This window comes from Melopsittacus undulatus, chromosome 1, assembly GCF_012275295.1.
Source record: "Melopsittacus undulatus isolate bMelUnd1 chromosome 1, bMelUnd1.mat.Z, whole genome shotgun sequence".
NCBI lineage: Eukaryota > Metazoa > Chordata > Aves > Psittaciformes > Psittaculidae > Melopsittacus > Melopsittacus undulatus.
In genome coordinates, this window is record NC_047527.1 from 97,137,626 (window position 1) to 97,152,374 (window position 14,749).

At 54.3% G+C, this 14,749-nt stretch overlaps 1 protein-coding gene across 1 annotated transcript; it reads left to right on the forward strand.

Moving 5' to 3' along the window:
• Window positions 1–13,005: 13,005 nt before the first annotated feature.
• On the forward strand, window positions 13,006–14,683 carry TMUB1 (transmembrane and ubiquitin like domain containing 1). Its single transcript, XM_034063606.1, has 2 exons — window positions 13,006–13,600; window positions 13,961–14,683. The coding sequence occupies exons 1-2, from the start codon at window positions 13,197–13,199 to the stop codon at window positions 14,313–14,315; spliced, it is 759 nt and encodes a 252-aa protein (XP_033919497.1). The 5' UTR covers window positions 13,006–13,196; the 3' UTR covers window positions 14,316–14,683.
• The last annotated feature ends 66 nt before the right edge of the window (window positions 14,684–14,749 follow it).

Sequence of the window (14,749 nt, forward strand, 5' to 3'; positions counted from 1 at the left end):
CTGTGACTTCTGTTTCCTATTAGCTCCATTCGTTACGCATGGCTTTGTGTCCCGAGTTCCTAAGGAAACAACTTACAGATACTGCAGTGGTGATTATCCAGGCGTCTGTCTCCAATGAAGCTCTAACGAGCCTCTAATGTTCGTTCAGGGGAGTTCACACAGTGGCTTCACCTCTGTGCCTCCTCTGCAGGGCTCAAATCCTCCTGCTGTCCACATAGTGCTAGTTCCTGCTGTGGTGGGGAAGACAGCTCCATTGGATCTGTTAACTCCCAAGCTGGGCTTCATTGAAGAACAAGTTCCTACATCTGAAAATAGCAGATTGCTTCAGAAACCTTTCTATAACCTGGTGAAAGAACCAAAGTCCTTCTTTAAGAAGGTGTAAATCCAAAATACCCAGCAAATGCACTTAAATCAAACTAAAGGAGAGACCTGGCTTTTTGTCATCTTTTTCTTTAATGACTTCCTTAATTTTGTTAAATTCCTTAATTAAGGCAGAAATCTAGCAGGGGGGTGAAGCTTGATGATCTTTAAGGTCCTTTCCAACCCTAACCATTCTACAGTTCTACATCCACGACAGAATTGAGCCTAGGAGCTGTCACCAGGCTGGATGTCACAGATCCCAGCCCATGACGGAGACTCTGCTCCAACCTCCGCTCCAACCCTCACAGTCCTTCAGCAGATCACCTTCTGCATTTCACCAGGCATCCCACAAAGCAGAGCAGCTGCCTTACCCATTCAGGACAGACACATCCACTGTTCCCAGGGTGACAGACTTTAGGCAAAGTCACTGAAAGGAAACCTGCAGAGACAGCAGCAGTTTGTGCCTCTGGGCACTGGGAGCCCTGCCATCCCTACTGCCTTCAGTGCACTGGGCCAGCAGGACCAGTGGGGCCCCATTCCAACTGAGAGGCACCTTGGGTAAAAGACAAGCTGGGGCATAGATACAAATGTTGGGATGCTGGACACCAGCAGGGATGCAATGAGTTCACTTGGCTTCAGGACATAGAATTATGGCATCCCAGGCTGGTTTGGGTTGGAATGGACCTTAAAGCTCATCCAATTCCCACCCACTGCCACACACAGGGACACCTTCCACCAGACCAGGTTGCTCCAAGCCCCATCCAACCTGGCCTTGAACACTGCCAGGGATGGGGCAGCCACAGCTTCTCTGGGCAACCTGTGCCAGGGCCTCACCACCCTCACAGTCAGTTGGAGGAACTCAGATGTAGTTTAAAATGGGTCATCCATTCCTAGTTACTGGTGCAAAGCTCAAATTTTCCTTCCCTTGTGTCTTGCATCGCTCCCTTCGAAAATGCTGACAGCTCTTGTGCTGGCAAGTTCTCATAAGACTGGTACCCGAGGGGAGAGTGGGAACGTCTGGACCGTGACATGCACCACCCGCTCGTCAGCACTTGCAGACAGCAAAGCCCAGAGCACATCTGACATCTGCCCAGGAAAAGTGCTGAGCTGGAGAGAAACAAGGGGAAAACGGTGTTGCAGTTCCCTGTCCCTTGCACTGGCTGTGGGTTAAACAAGGAGACCAAGAATGGGAGAATACAGAGCAAGGCAGAACTTCTCTTGCAAGGAGAATTTGGAGTGCTCCAAACCACTGGGCTTCCTCACCAAAGGAAGCATTTTGTGAGTCCAACAGCAAGAACATTCTCAACCACAGGCTGTCAGCTGGGAAACCCAGGATCAGCAGCAGTGTCCCCTCCTCTGTCCTGGCACATCAGCTATGTGAGCATCCAGCCCAGTGTACCCACAGGCACAATTTGGTGCCAGCCAACTTATTGCATGTGAGGGACCTAAAACTTAGGGGTAGAACCCCAACATCTGCAACTGTCTGAGCTCTCTGAGTACAGTTTGATGCTCAAACTTGCAACCTACCCCAGGAAAACATTTTCCAGTGACCATGGCTGAAGTTGACTTTTGAGGGAATGGCCTTGGTTGTCTTCCTTCATCCTCACTGACACTGCCAGTGAAAGGGGTTTAGGCATGGGCACAACACAGTATCCTGTGGGAATATTGTGCCCCTGCCTGTCCCACCAGTGGGGTGACAGCCGGGGAAGAGCAGATGTTCCCACTGTGCGGGCATGGTGGGTGCAGCCACGGCTTTCTGCAGCCACCATCATGGTGCAGACGTGCACTGAGACAGGCACTCAGGGAGATTCTCTGCCTGTCCTCAGGCCTGATGCAGCTAACAGCAACATCCCTGTCTTGTGCAACTGCTCATTAAACACGCCTCCCAGACCTTGTAATTTGTGTTATCAGCACCCTCAGAGGAAGCAGGGATATCTCCAGCACACATGCCTGTGCTTTTATCCGAGGGAGTCCTCCCCAGCAGGCCACGAACAGCCATGTTGTTTTTCTGGCCATGGAAATCACTCTGTTCTACTGCCACCACCATCTGCCACAGCAGAAGCATTTCCCACAGCAGTGCTGCAGACCGCAGATGCCAAAAGCTTTGTCCCAGTGTGCAGAGGGACCACAAATTCACAAGACAAGAGGGTTTACCCTTGGTGCTGTAGCTGCCCTCAGCCATCTCACCAGGACACGAGGTAGCAGCTGGTGGCTCAGCCAGGACTGAGCAAGACCTCCATGGCATCAGAGATATGCTTCCCACTTTCCTGGGTGTGCTTCTCACCCTGGTCCCAAACCAGGCAATAAGGGAAGCCACGTGCAAGGAGAGCTGGTGTTTGTCTGCACCTTGACAGCAAGAACCAGTGGCCTGGGAAAATGCTGTTCTCTGCCTTCCTTCCAAGACCACGGACCCTTGTGCCTGTACTGCTGAGCAGAGCCTGGTGTGTTGGGGAGCCTAAATCTCATGTCCTTCTTCACCAGGCACAAGTGCCATTGCTATTCTGGGGCCATGAGCAGCTTAAGAAACTGGGGAAACTTCAAACTTTGGTGCTTTCTTCTTATTTTGTATAAAGTAGCTGAGGACACAGCAGATGAACATGAGGTCCGGCTCAAATAGGAGCTGTTTGCAGAGATGGGTTTGCTGGAGAGTGGACCACTGCCAAGAGGACAGCTTTACCTGCAAAGCAGCTACAGGAGAGCCATTCTAACCAGTGTTCTAATGGTAGGGATCTGCAGCCACAGTTAACACTGAACCAAGACATTTTGACTTCTGAAGCCAGAGCCAAAGACCAAGGCACCAGAAAGCAAGGTGGGAGGATGTGAAGGTGGAGGATGCAGTAGACTCACCTCACCCAGCTCTGGTTGCTGGCAAAGGAGATGCCACCTGCACCATAGGCAGAGAGTGAGTCCACGCAACAGTGTGACATCCCAAGGGAGAAGCTGGAGTCTGCCAATGCTTGTTGGCAGGGCAAAACCAGGGCAGGGCAGCAAAGGCTGAGGCACCTGCTGCAGTGGTTCAGCATGGTGGGGGACCCTGGCCCCACGCTGCAGGTCAGCCACCAAGTACACATCCCTTAACAGCAGGACACAAAGGGGAGCTGGTAGCACCCATCACCCTTCTGAGCCTGGAGACCCTGCAAAACATCAGTGCTGCAACACAGTGGGGACACAAGAGCAGAATCTCTCCACAGACAGTGGGGATCGACTGAGGGGCTGGTGCTTCATCACAGCAGGCAACAGCCCATTGCTCAAACTATGGTGCACCATGGGACGTGGTGAAGTCTGGTTGTCAGCCTGTTGATGGGAACAGACAGACAGGCAACAGTTCTCCTGGGATGATCTGCATCTTCAGTGCCACTTTAAAACATGATGCAAATGGGGAAGAAACATGTGATGGCTGAGCCAGGAAGGCAGATGTGATGAGTGGGGCTGGAGAGGAATAGGGCAGCGAGCAGTTCCTGCCCAATATAAGATTCCCTGGCACCACGACAGACACTGCAGGACAAAACCTCATCAGAATGGGGATGCCACAGCAGAAGCCTCAGGGCTGGTGACAGCAACTGAGGAAGCTTCATTACTGAGCTATGTCCAGATCCCTGAGATCTTGCTGCTCCTCTGTTTCCATTATGGCATAGTGTGGTTTTACACTTAGCAGATGAGACCTGATTCCCATTCATCTTTTAAGTGTTGTCTGGTAAGATATCATCTAGGACTGATCATGAAATCACTGCTGATAAAATTAGTGGACTTCACAAAAACGGACTGGATAAACAGCAGCTTCAGAACAGATACACAGAAAGACAGCTAACTTGGCAAGCTGGTCCCACTCATATAACATATATTTAAATAGTCAAAATGAGCATCTCCCTGGTAATAAAACCTGTAGCCACAAGCCAAAGAACTGAGGCCTTTGCTCTAGGAAGAGCATCCAAGAAGACTGCAGGGGTCACAGTGACCAAAGATGGTACAAAACTGCTCCAAGAGGCGCCAGCACCACCACAGAGGGTCTAAAGGAAGATGAATTGAAGAGTGATGAAGATATACAGGCACAGGAGGTAGATCATTCTTCCAGGAGGTAGATCATTCTTCCAGGCTCAGCACCAGCAAGATCTGTGCCGACACAACACCTCCGGCTCTGGCAGAGCCACTCTGAAGGGTAGAGAGGCTGCACAGAAGAGAAGGGCTGCACCATGGAGCTGGAGAAGGATTTTCAACTCGTGACTGAGGAAATCTGTGCCTGCATAGCTTGTCAGAAACGTTCAAGAAGTGGCAATTATGGCAGACAAGCACATTCAGGGGACAAAATACTGAGATACAAGGGTTCCTCCTTTCAGAAGACTAACAAGAACTGCTGGCTGCTGTGGAAACGGCACAGACACAAATAAGCAGCAAGACGCATTTTTAGTTGTGGTTTAGGAAGGTTTGCAACCAGAACATCCTCAATGCCTATAAATCCAAACAGTTTTTCTGGAAGCAGGATTTTGCCTGAATGGCAATTGGAAACCACATTTCAGTGCTGGAGAGGATGCTGGCTGTGCCACCCAGGCCCTGGCTCCATGGTCATCCACAGCTTCACCACTGAACTCACCCCTGCTCTCCTTCTCCATCCTCCCTTAGCCAAGGTAAACAGATCTGCATACATACATGCATACATTTTAAATATAAGCTAGTAAAAGGCTTTCTGTAAAGGAATGAAATAGAAGAAGGAACTAGACAGTGGTGCTGGAAAGGGCTGCCAAATTGATGTTTTGGTTCATCCCCTTATCCCAGGACAGGCTCCGTTATCTGACCAGTTTCCTGGGAATATTCATCCTGCCCTTATCAACTGCCAGGGACATAGATCTGACACTTTTGCTCTATTCTGGTGCTCAGTTATTCTTAGAAAATGATCAGGCTTTGCGTTCCCTTTCTGGTGCTTCAGCAGATGATTCCTTTCCCTTTCTAGATTATCCCCTCCCTCTTTTCATCAGATTTCTCCATATTTCAGTATATGCAAAGTGTTGCAGTCGTCTCTTTCCTCAGCTGAAACAAACCCAAGCTTTTGCCCTTTCCCAGTGAACTCAAAGCTCATGGCCTCTGACCCATTTGGATGATCTTGTGTGGATGCTCTCATGTCCTCAGATCCCCAGGATCCTGCTCTCCCGGTGAAGTCATTTGCATGCTGTGAAACCTCACCTGATGAGACTCCTGCCTGCACACCCCACAGCGGGTCTGCAGCTCAGCCCCTGATACACCACCACTGCCATTGCTGCCATGCAACCTGCTCCCTCAGCCCCACTCCTCTTAGAATCCCAGAATGGTTTGGGTTGGAAGGGACCTTAAAGCTCATCCAGTTCCACCCCCCTGCCACAGACAGGGACACCTTCCACTAGACCAGGTTGCTCCAAGCCCCATCCAACCTGGCCTTGAACACTGCCAGGGATGGGGCAGCCACAGCTTCTCTGGGCAACCTGTGCCAGGGCCTCACCACCCTCACAGGGAAGAACTTCTTCCTCAGATCCCATCTCAATCTCTCCTCTGTCAGTTTAAATCCATTCCCCCTTGTCCTGTCCCTACCTGCCCTTGTCAAAAGCCCCTCTCCAGATTTATTGTTGGCCCCTTTAGGCACTGGAAGCTGCTCTAAGGTGTCCTTGGAGCCTTCTCTTGTCCAGACTAAACAAGCCCAGCTCTCTCAGCCTGTCTTTTCCAGCAGAGATGTGCAATGCTCACCCCCTGCACGGGTGTTCACCAATCACCCCAAGCCAACATCTCAAAGCTGCCATGTGGGATATGGGGTGCAGGAGTGGGATGAGCATAACCCAGCCTGAGCCTGTGAGAGGGTTCTCACAATGGTGAGCCCCCTGCAGAGCAGGGACCTCCCAGTGCTCACAACCGCCCAGGGCTGTGGTGCAGTCGGGGGCAGCTGCAGTGCTGGTTCCTGCAGTGCTGCTGGAGGTGGTAAATCAGAGCCCAAAGTTATGGCAAAGGCAGAGGAGATCAGGGCGAGAGGAGCCCACATTAATTGCAGGCAAACAGATGGAGCTGGTACTTATCACAGATAAGGGAGAAAAAAATCATGAGAGAACTTAAATGTACCGAGAGGCCGCATCGCATGACTTCAGAACAGGGGAAGTGGGGGAGGAAGGCAAGAGCTCGTGGGGGAGACGAGACCCGGGCTTTCTGCAATATAAATGCACTCAAGGATTTCCAGGTGGACACTTCCTGAGAACAGTGGCCATGGAGAAATGGAAACTGTTTCTTAGGGTGAACCTCATGCTCAGAACCCCAGCTTTCCCAGCTCAGAGGCACTCTCCATCTGCCTCAATTCCATCTGACGCTGCTGTTCGCAAGTGCCTTAAACTGGCACCTCTGCCAAGAGCAGCAATGCCTCCTCATCCTCCTCCGCCTCCTCCTCCTCCCACCACTCCCACTCCCAGACCAGCCATTCCAGCATCATGGTGGCTACAGACCAAACCATCTGCAAACTGTCATGGTGGAAGGAAAGGGTCAGGGTCCGCTTGTCCAGTGCTGGTCCCGGCTCACTGTGTGGCCCTATGGATTCCAGACAGTGCCACAGGCAACAGAAGGGTCCCCAGAGCTCCAGGGATGTTTGGTCTGGGAGTACAAGAGCAGGGGGCTCGTTGCTCTCTTCCAAACCTGTTGGCAACAGGACAGGTGCCCAATCTGGTGGGCTGGGAGCCAGGGGGAGATGCAGAAGACAGGCACCAGCTCCTGGCCCAACAGGCATGGCACAGCCTGTTTCCAGCTCCAAGACCCCACCAGCAGGCAGGAGAAGATGAGCAAGAGGATGGAGCAGTGCAGTGCCCTTCTAGGCTGGAGCAAAATGAGACAGGACTGGAGAAGAGTCACTGGCCACAGACCTCCGAGGCCCACACAGGATGCAGGACTGGAGAGCAGCACCCTACATCCAAGCTGCGGTGAATGACAAGGCTGAGCTAAAATGGATGTCCTGGCCCAGTGGCAGAGGCTGTGGGCTCACCAGAGCTGTAAGGCTTCTCAGTGCCCTTGGGACCCTGAGTTGCTTAATCAACTACACTGCCATTAAAATCTGGTGCTTCATCTCTGTGGGGACGTCACTGACGGGGCGAGCTGAGAGACAGACACTGCTTGTCTTCTTGGAACCTCGTCCCCTCTCCATGACCACAGCCATAAGTGGGCTCAGCCTTTTGCTAGACCCATCAGAACTTTGCTCTGCTGTGGCTCCTGCTGAAAAGCAGGGAGTTAGTGGCAGCAGCTTGTTGGGGAGGGAGCTGTTTAATAAAGAGATGTCACCTTTGAGTCACAGTAACTTCTCTTTGGAATAGGGATCAGGGCAAGAGCTTTTCTCAGAATAGCTGCAGCTCTTTGATCTTACCATGGAGCTTGGAGGTAACCCCATGTATTAATCCCATCCATATCAGCGCCACATACAGCAGCAGTCAGACAGCAAGCAAATGGTAAACGCACAATACATAGTTGAGTGCATGAGGCTGTTTCACACCAAGACCTCCACAGAGCCTTGCCAGTGAAACCACTGCTGTGCTGATGCTTCGCTATCAGTTTGTGTAAGCACAGGAGATAGCTGGGGCAAGGCCATAGGAGTGTTTGCAGTGCTGAGGACAAGCCCTGACCTGGTGAGAAGATGAAGCTGGAGGAGTGCGGGGTGAGAGCCCCCAAGCCTGGCAAGAGGCTGCCTGGTGCTGGCAGCACTCTCCCACCCTGCTCCCTGAGCAGGGCTGTGCTGGGAATGGTTCCCAGCACTCGAGCAGCGCAGCTCCCAGTGAGCAGATACAGGCTTGGCTCTTGTTCAAGAGAGGTGGTGAACCATGGTTTGTCACTTTCACACTTGAAACCTTCAGTGTCTGTGTCTCTTACTGTGACCTCCTTCTGTGTGACTGGCTATCTCAAGACATCCCTTGTGTATCCTACGGAGACAGGCTGAGAGCTGGGCTTGTTCAGCCTGCAGAGGAGAAAGCTCCGGGGACACCTTAGAGCAGCTTCCAGTGCCTAAAGGGGCCAAAAAGAAAGCTGGAGAGGGGCTTTTGACAAGGGCAGGTAGGGACAGGACAAGGGGGAATGGCTCTAAACTGAGGGGAGACTGAGATGGGATCTGAGGAAAAAGTTCTTCCCTGTGAGAGTGGTGAGGCCCTGGCACAGGGTGCCCACAGAAGCTGTGGCTGCCCCATCCCTGGCAGTGCTCAAGGCCAGGTTGGATGGGGCTTGGAGCAACCTGGTCTGGTGGAAGGTGTCCCTGCCTGTGGCAGGGCTTGGAACTGGATGAGCTTTAAGATCCCTTCCAACCCAAACCATTCTAGGGCTCCCAGAACGCTTTAAGGAAAGCAGGCAGCTGTGGCACAAGCAGAATGGTGACAGGAGAGGCAGCCAGTTTCAAAGAAGAAAGGCAAACGTGGACCTCAGCTCCATGGTGGTCACCAGTGTTCCCATACAGATCTGGCCTCCTCAGCATGCTCCCCAGCTCTGGGAGACGGCAAAGCTGCAGGAAGGGGTCTCAGCACCCTCTGCAGCATCATGTCCTCCCTGACAACCCCAGAGACCCCCCTGATCCCATGGGCAGAGGCCATGGCTTCAGAGGGGAGAGGGGCAATTTTCTGTCCCTGGGTTGACCTCCTAAAAAACATGCGGCACCCAGAACTGGGCATCACTTTATATTGACAATATTTGAGATGAATATTGAAAACCCAAAGAGATCCTGCAAAGCCCCACGCAGAATGATGTGAGGGCTAGAGCAAGCGCCTTACCACACAAGATTTAAAGAGCACAATCTGTTCAGCTTATCCAAAAGAAGATTGAGGGGTGACTTGATTACACTGTAGAACTACTTTCACAGGGAAATATTAAATGGCTCTTTAATCGAGCCAGGAAAGATATAAAAAGACTCAATCTCTGGAAGCTGAAGCCAGACAAATCCACACTGAAAATGAGACACAAAATTTTATCGGTGAGGGTGATTAACCACTGGATAAAATGCATTAAATTTGAGCAGTCATAACCACTCAAATGATTTTGTTCAGACACAGCTTATTTTCTACGTCCTGGAAGCTATAAATCCTGCTTCTGCTTCCTACACAGTGTATGTATTTTTCAAATCTCCTGCTTCTTTTGCATCTTGCACCCTTACATCCCTGGGATGTTCTCTCCATTTGCAGCAACCTAGCTCCAGCCCCTGAGCCCCCTCTGTTCCCCAAGGCTTTGCCCAGGGCTTTCTGCATCATCCTTAGTGACACAGGGAAGGGACAGCTTGTTCCCACCAGCTTCTCACCCCTGCACCATGCTTGCAACAAAGTGCTGTGGGAGGGAGCAGTGCACCCACCATCCTGCAGCACCTCAGGGTGGGGCTCCTGCCTGCTCTAACCTCCTGGCTCATCTATCAGCCCAAGCACCTTGGCAGAGTGAGCAGCACAACCTGCACCCATGGGTGCTGCCCACCACTGCCATTAGACCCCTGGTGTCGTCCAGCCCTGAGACCCCTCCAGCCCTTCCCTGTGAGGGACAGCATTGTGCTGCAGGGCAGCTTCCCAAGATCTTTCCAGAGACCCCTCATTCGTGATGAGCATGGGGTCTCCCATGAGCTGGTTCTCCACAGTCCTTTGTGAACGTGGATCCCCACCTCGCAATGCTGCAGCTCAGCACCTCCAACTCCCACCCTCCAGCTCCTTTTACCAGCCCAACTCTCCCCACAACATGTCTCCATGTCTCTGAGCGGGGCTGACACCTCGTGCTGTTGGTGGGAGCTCCTCAGGAGCAGTTTCAGCTGCAGAGGCGTTCATCTCTCCTGTGTCTCTCCTCCCACAGGCGCTGAGCTTCCCTGGAGGTGCTAACAGGGCTCCTTGGTCCCACCAGGATGACAAAGGGAGATGCTGCAGGGAGAGGAGAGGAGTCAGCTCTCAGTACAGACCTTGACATGTGGACAGTGAGCAGGGATACTCTGGTGTAAGACTGAATTCACAGCTTCCCACTCTGCAGTGTAGCTGCTGAGGCAAATTACATCAGGGGACTGTCTCTCCTCCTCTGCTGGAAAGCATTCCGCCCCGTGGGCTTCCAGGATGACTGGGAAGTGAGGACACCAGGAACAGCCTATTTTCACATCCTGCTGTGCATGCAAGTGCTCCGCTCTGGCAGCCTCACTTTCCAGCTCCCTCACTGCTGTTTGCAGGTCAGAAAAGCCTCCCCTGCAACGGCAGGATGAGTTCTGCAAGAGAGCAGCACACAGAGAATAGATGTTCTGTCTGCAGTACCTCCTGCTAGTGCTGGTATGACACTTGTGCTGCCTGCAGCCTTGAGCTCTCTCATCACACATCTCCTCACCCTGCACTGCTGCAGCAGAACGATAAGCTGGGAGCAGTGATGACGAATGCAGAGCAGGATGGAGGAGGCAGCTGAGAGAATCACCACCTCCAGCTCCATGCCCCACCTCTGGGATTGGGAACAGGATGCCAACTTCCCCCAGCCCCACCAACCAGCCTGACATTCCCACCCAGAGTCCAGAAGGCAAAATTATGAATTCCCAGGAGCCACCCAGCTCCTTAGAACCTCCCTGCATCTTGTGCATCTCCCCAGTCTGTTATCTGAAATACATTCTGCCATCAAAGTGATGGACCCCCTGAGCAATGCCCTGGGAAGGGGATACTGTCACCACAGAATCACTCAGAACACCAGACTGGTTTGAGTTCAAAGGGACCTTAAAGCCCATTGAGTACCAACCCTCTGCCACAGACAGGGACACCTTCCACTAGACCAGGTTGCTCCAAGCCCCATTCAACCTCGCCTTGAACCGAGGGAGCTCCCTTCAGCTTTGGTCCTTTATGAGCACCACAGAAAAGCTGGGCTTCCAGCATTAAGGCTTCATAGCAGACACTAATTGGCTAAGAGAGATTTTAGGGTAAATTATCCTGGTAAATATATCAAAATAAGGGTAAATATATCAAAACCAAACTGGAGACAAAAGCTGCTCCACACCTATTTTTTCATCTATCTTTCACACCTCCCTTCTTCATGAAGCCTGCAGATGGGTTTAAACACATCTGGGGATTCACAGTCCTCCAAAGGGTTACTGGAACTTGGTCAGTTTTAGCCTTTAGCTTCTCCCACTCCCCCGTGTTTTCTCTGCACTGCACTTTCTGCTCACTTCCTAACACAGAGCAAATCTTCACCAGAGCACAGCTCCTACAGCCACTGGTACTGCCTGTGGAATTTGCTGCATTGCCCACCTTGCTTTAGCATCACAGAATCCTTTATGCTGGAAAAGACCCTTAAAGCTCATCAACTACAACCCAGCATTGCCAACACCACCACTAACCCATGTCCTCAGGTACCAATCTAAATTTCCTCTGGCACAACTGGAGTCCATTTCCTCGTGTCCTATCACAACAAACCACCCCCCCACACACACCTCCTATCAGGTAGTTATAGTGACAAGATCTCCCCTGAGGCTCCTTTTCTCCAGGCTGTACAAGCCCAGCTCTCTCAGTCTGTCTCCATAAGAGAGGTGCTCCAGCCCTCAGAGCATTTCTACAGCTGCCTCTGGTCCCACTAACAGGTTTCCAAGGAACATCCCATCAATGGGGAGAGGAGTGGCTGGTGAGCAGTCGGGCAGGAAGGGACTTGGTCGGCGGGGAGGGGTGGGGGCAGAGTGGCTGGTCGGCAGCAGGCTTTGTGTGAGGCAGCGCCGTGCCCTGGCTCTCAGAGAGCCTGGACTGCATCAAACAGCAGAACCAGCTGGTCAGAGACGGAACTGTCCACTGTATCCAACATTCGGGTGGCCTCACCTGGAGCAGTGTGCAAGTGCTGCGCCCCGCTGGCCCTGAGGATGTGAAGTTCCTTTAATGCACCCAGGGAGGACACAAAGCTGGTGGCAGGGCTGGGCTGCAAATCCTCTGAGGAGCAGCTAAGGACTTTGGACTTGGCCAGTCTGGCAGGAAGAAGGCTGAGAGGTGCCCTCATGGCTCTGTACCTGAAGAGGGGAGGTGGTGAGGGAGCTGCTGATCCCTTCTCCGTGGGATCCAGGGTCAGGATGCATGAGAATGGCTCGAATCTGCATTAGGGGAAGTTCAGACTAGACATTAAGAAGCATTTATTTAACAAGAGGGTGCTCAAACCGTGGAACAGGCTCCCTATAGACGTGGTTGATGCACCAAGCCTGCCACTGTTCAAGAGGCATTTGGTCAATACCCTTAACAACATGCTTTAACTTTTGGCCAGCACTGAAGTGGTCTGGCAGTTGGACCAGGTGATGGTTGTAGGTCAATTCCTGCTGACATAGCCCAGTCGAGACTATTCTATGCATTGCTCCCAACAGCCATCCTTCCCTCCTAAGCTTCTCCAAGCGCCACCACATTAACACCAACACCCGAGCTCCTCATTTCCTCCCCGTGAACCGAGGCCCGACTGTTGCAGCCCCTTCCTCTATCCACCCCGGAGCACCGCATCTCCTGAGGCAGAGACCACCAGAAACCAGCAGCTCACAAACGGTAATGGCGGATGAGGGAAGGCTCTACCCGAGGTCCCGGAGCGGGGCACGCCGGGAGTTGTAGTCCCGCTTCTTGGTTCTAGGTGTGCAGGAGGGCGGGGGGGGACTACAGTTCCCGGCGTGCCCAGCAAGGGAAACTTGTACGCACGCGCAGAATAGAACTACAGCTCCCTGCGCGCTTCGCGGGTGCGCTCTGTGCATGCATCCACTGGGACTACAGCTCCCGGCGTGGCTTACGGGGAGGCGGAAGCGGCGCGATGGCGGCAGGTGAGGGGCCTGGGCCAGTCGTGGCTCCGGTCGCCTGCGGCCCGGCGGGCTGAAGGCCCCGCTCTATGCCCCCAGGTCGGTAACCGCTACCGCCGCCGCCGCCATGACGCTGATCGAGGGCGTTGGCGATGAGGTGACCGTGCTCTTCGCGTTGTTGTTGGTCGCCGTGGTGCTGGGGCTGGCCTGGGCCTCCACCCGCGCCCCCGAGCCCGCCGCCCCGCCCCGCGCCGCTGCGCCGCTGCCCGAGGAGGGACCGAGCGCTGCCCCAACCCCCGTGGAGCACAAGGCCCAGCCGGCGGCGGCAGCGGCTGCAGCGGCTCCCGATGGGCCGGGCGGGCTGGCGGCGGGGCTGCGGCCCCGAGCCAGCCCCACACCTGCGCAGGGCTCCCTCAGTGAGGGGGACGGCGACCCCTCCGAGCCCACCATGGTGCTGCGGCTGAAGTTCCTCAACGACACGGAGCGCCTGGCCCGGGTGCGCCCCGGCGACACAGTTGGGGCCCTGAAGAGGTGAGGGGAGGGCAGGCCGGTTCTCCGGCGGCACCGCTCGGGGCTGCCCTGGCTGGGGCAGCGTTGGGGGCATCCTCGAGCCCTGCCGGCCATTCCTGCCTTCCCTGGCGCAGCTGGGAGCTGCCACTCGCACTCTTGTATGGGTGGTGTGTGCTCGGTGTGCCTGTGCCCATCCGTGGTGGTGTTGTCCCAGCGCCTTCACTTATGTCATTGCCTGTGGCAGCGGGTGGTGAAGTGCGGGCATGAGGTTTAGCAGGTGGTCAGGGTGGGTGCATTCACTACCTGCACCTGGGGGGCTGGACAGGGGGAACTGTGTTGTGATGGGCGTGTGACATCTTCCTCCTTGCTGCCCCACTGCAGGGCCTATTTCCCCGGGCAGGAGCAGCAAGTACGGCTGATCTACCAGGGGCAGTTGCTGCGTGATGACAGCCAGAGCCTGGCCTCCCTGCACCTCACCCACAACAGCGTCCTGCACTGCCACATCTCCCAGCACAGCCCAGCCCCGGCGCCCGCCAGCCCCCATGCCTCCGCTGACCCTGTGCACGCTGCCCTCAACGTGGGCAGCCTCATGTTGCCACTCTTCGTGCTGATGCTGGCTGTGCTCTGGTACTTCCAGCTCCAGTACCGCCATGTCTTCACCGCCACCGCCACCACCTTCCTAGCCGGCCTCACCCTCCTCTTCAGCTTCATGGCCTTCACCATGTACCGCAGATAGCACAGCTCTGTGCCCCGAAAGAGTTGCCGTGCCCCAGAGTACGCATGGTGCCAGGAGGGGGCTGCCTGCACTCCCGAACTGGGGGGGCTGGACCTGGATTGTGTGGACCCAGCGCTCCGTCCAAAGGGGCCGAGCCAGGCAGGAACCTCCGGGACAGCACAGCAGCCAGGGACAAGGGTGTGGCAGGGGCTGGAGCCGGTCTGCCTCTGGGGAGGGGGCTCCCAGCCTGGCCCCCATCCCACACCTGCACTCCGTTGCTCAGATCTCTCATGAGCGATGCTCCCGCCTGGGCTGGCCGAGCCCTGCCTGGGGGTATCCGCTCCCTGGGATCCCGGTGTCACGATTAAAGAGGAAGGACTGTGAACGATCGCGGGCTCCCGGCTCTGATGTGCCTCCGGTGGGAGGGGGGGAGACGGAGACAGTGGGAGGGGCGT

Excerpts from the sequence above, each read along its gene's own strand:
- TMUB1 (XM_034063606.1), top strand. The coding sequence starts at position 13,197 with ATGACGCTGATCGAGGGCGTTGGCGATGAGGTGACCGTGCTCTTCGCG. Across the intron at positions 13,601-13,960 it reads ACAGTTGGGGCCCTGAAGAG|GGCCTATTTCCCCGGGCAGG; the intron begins GTGAGGGGAGGG and ends GCCCCACTGCAG.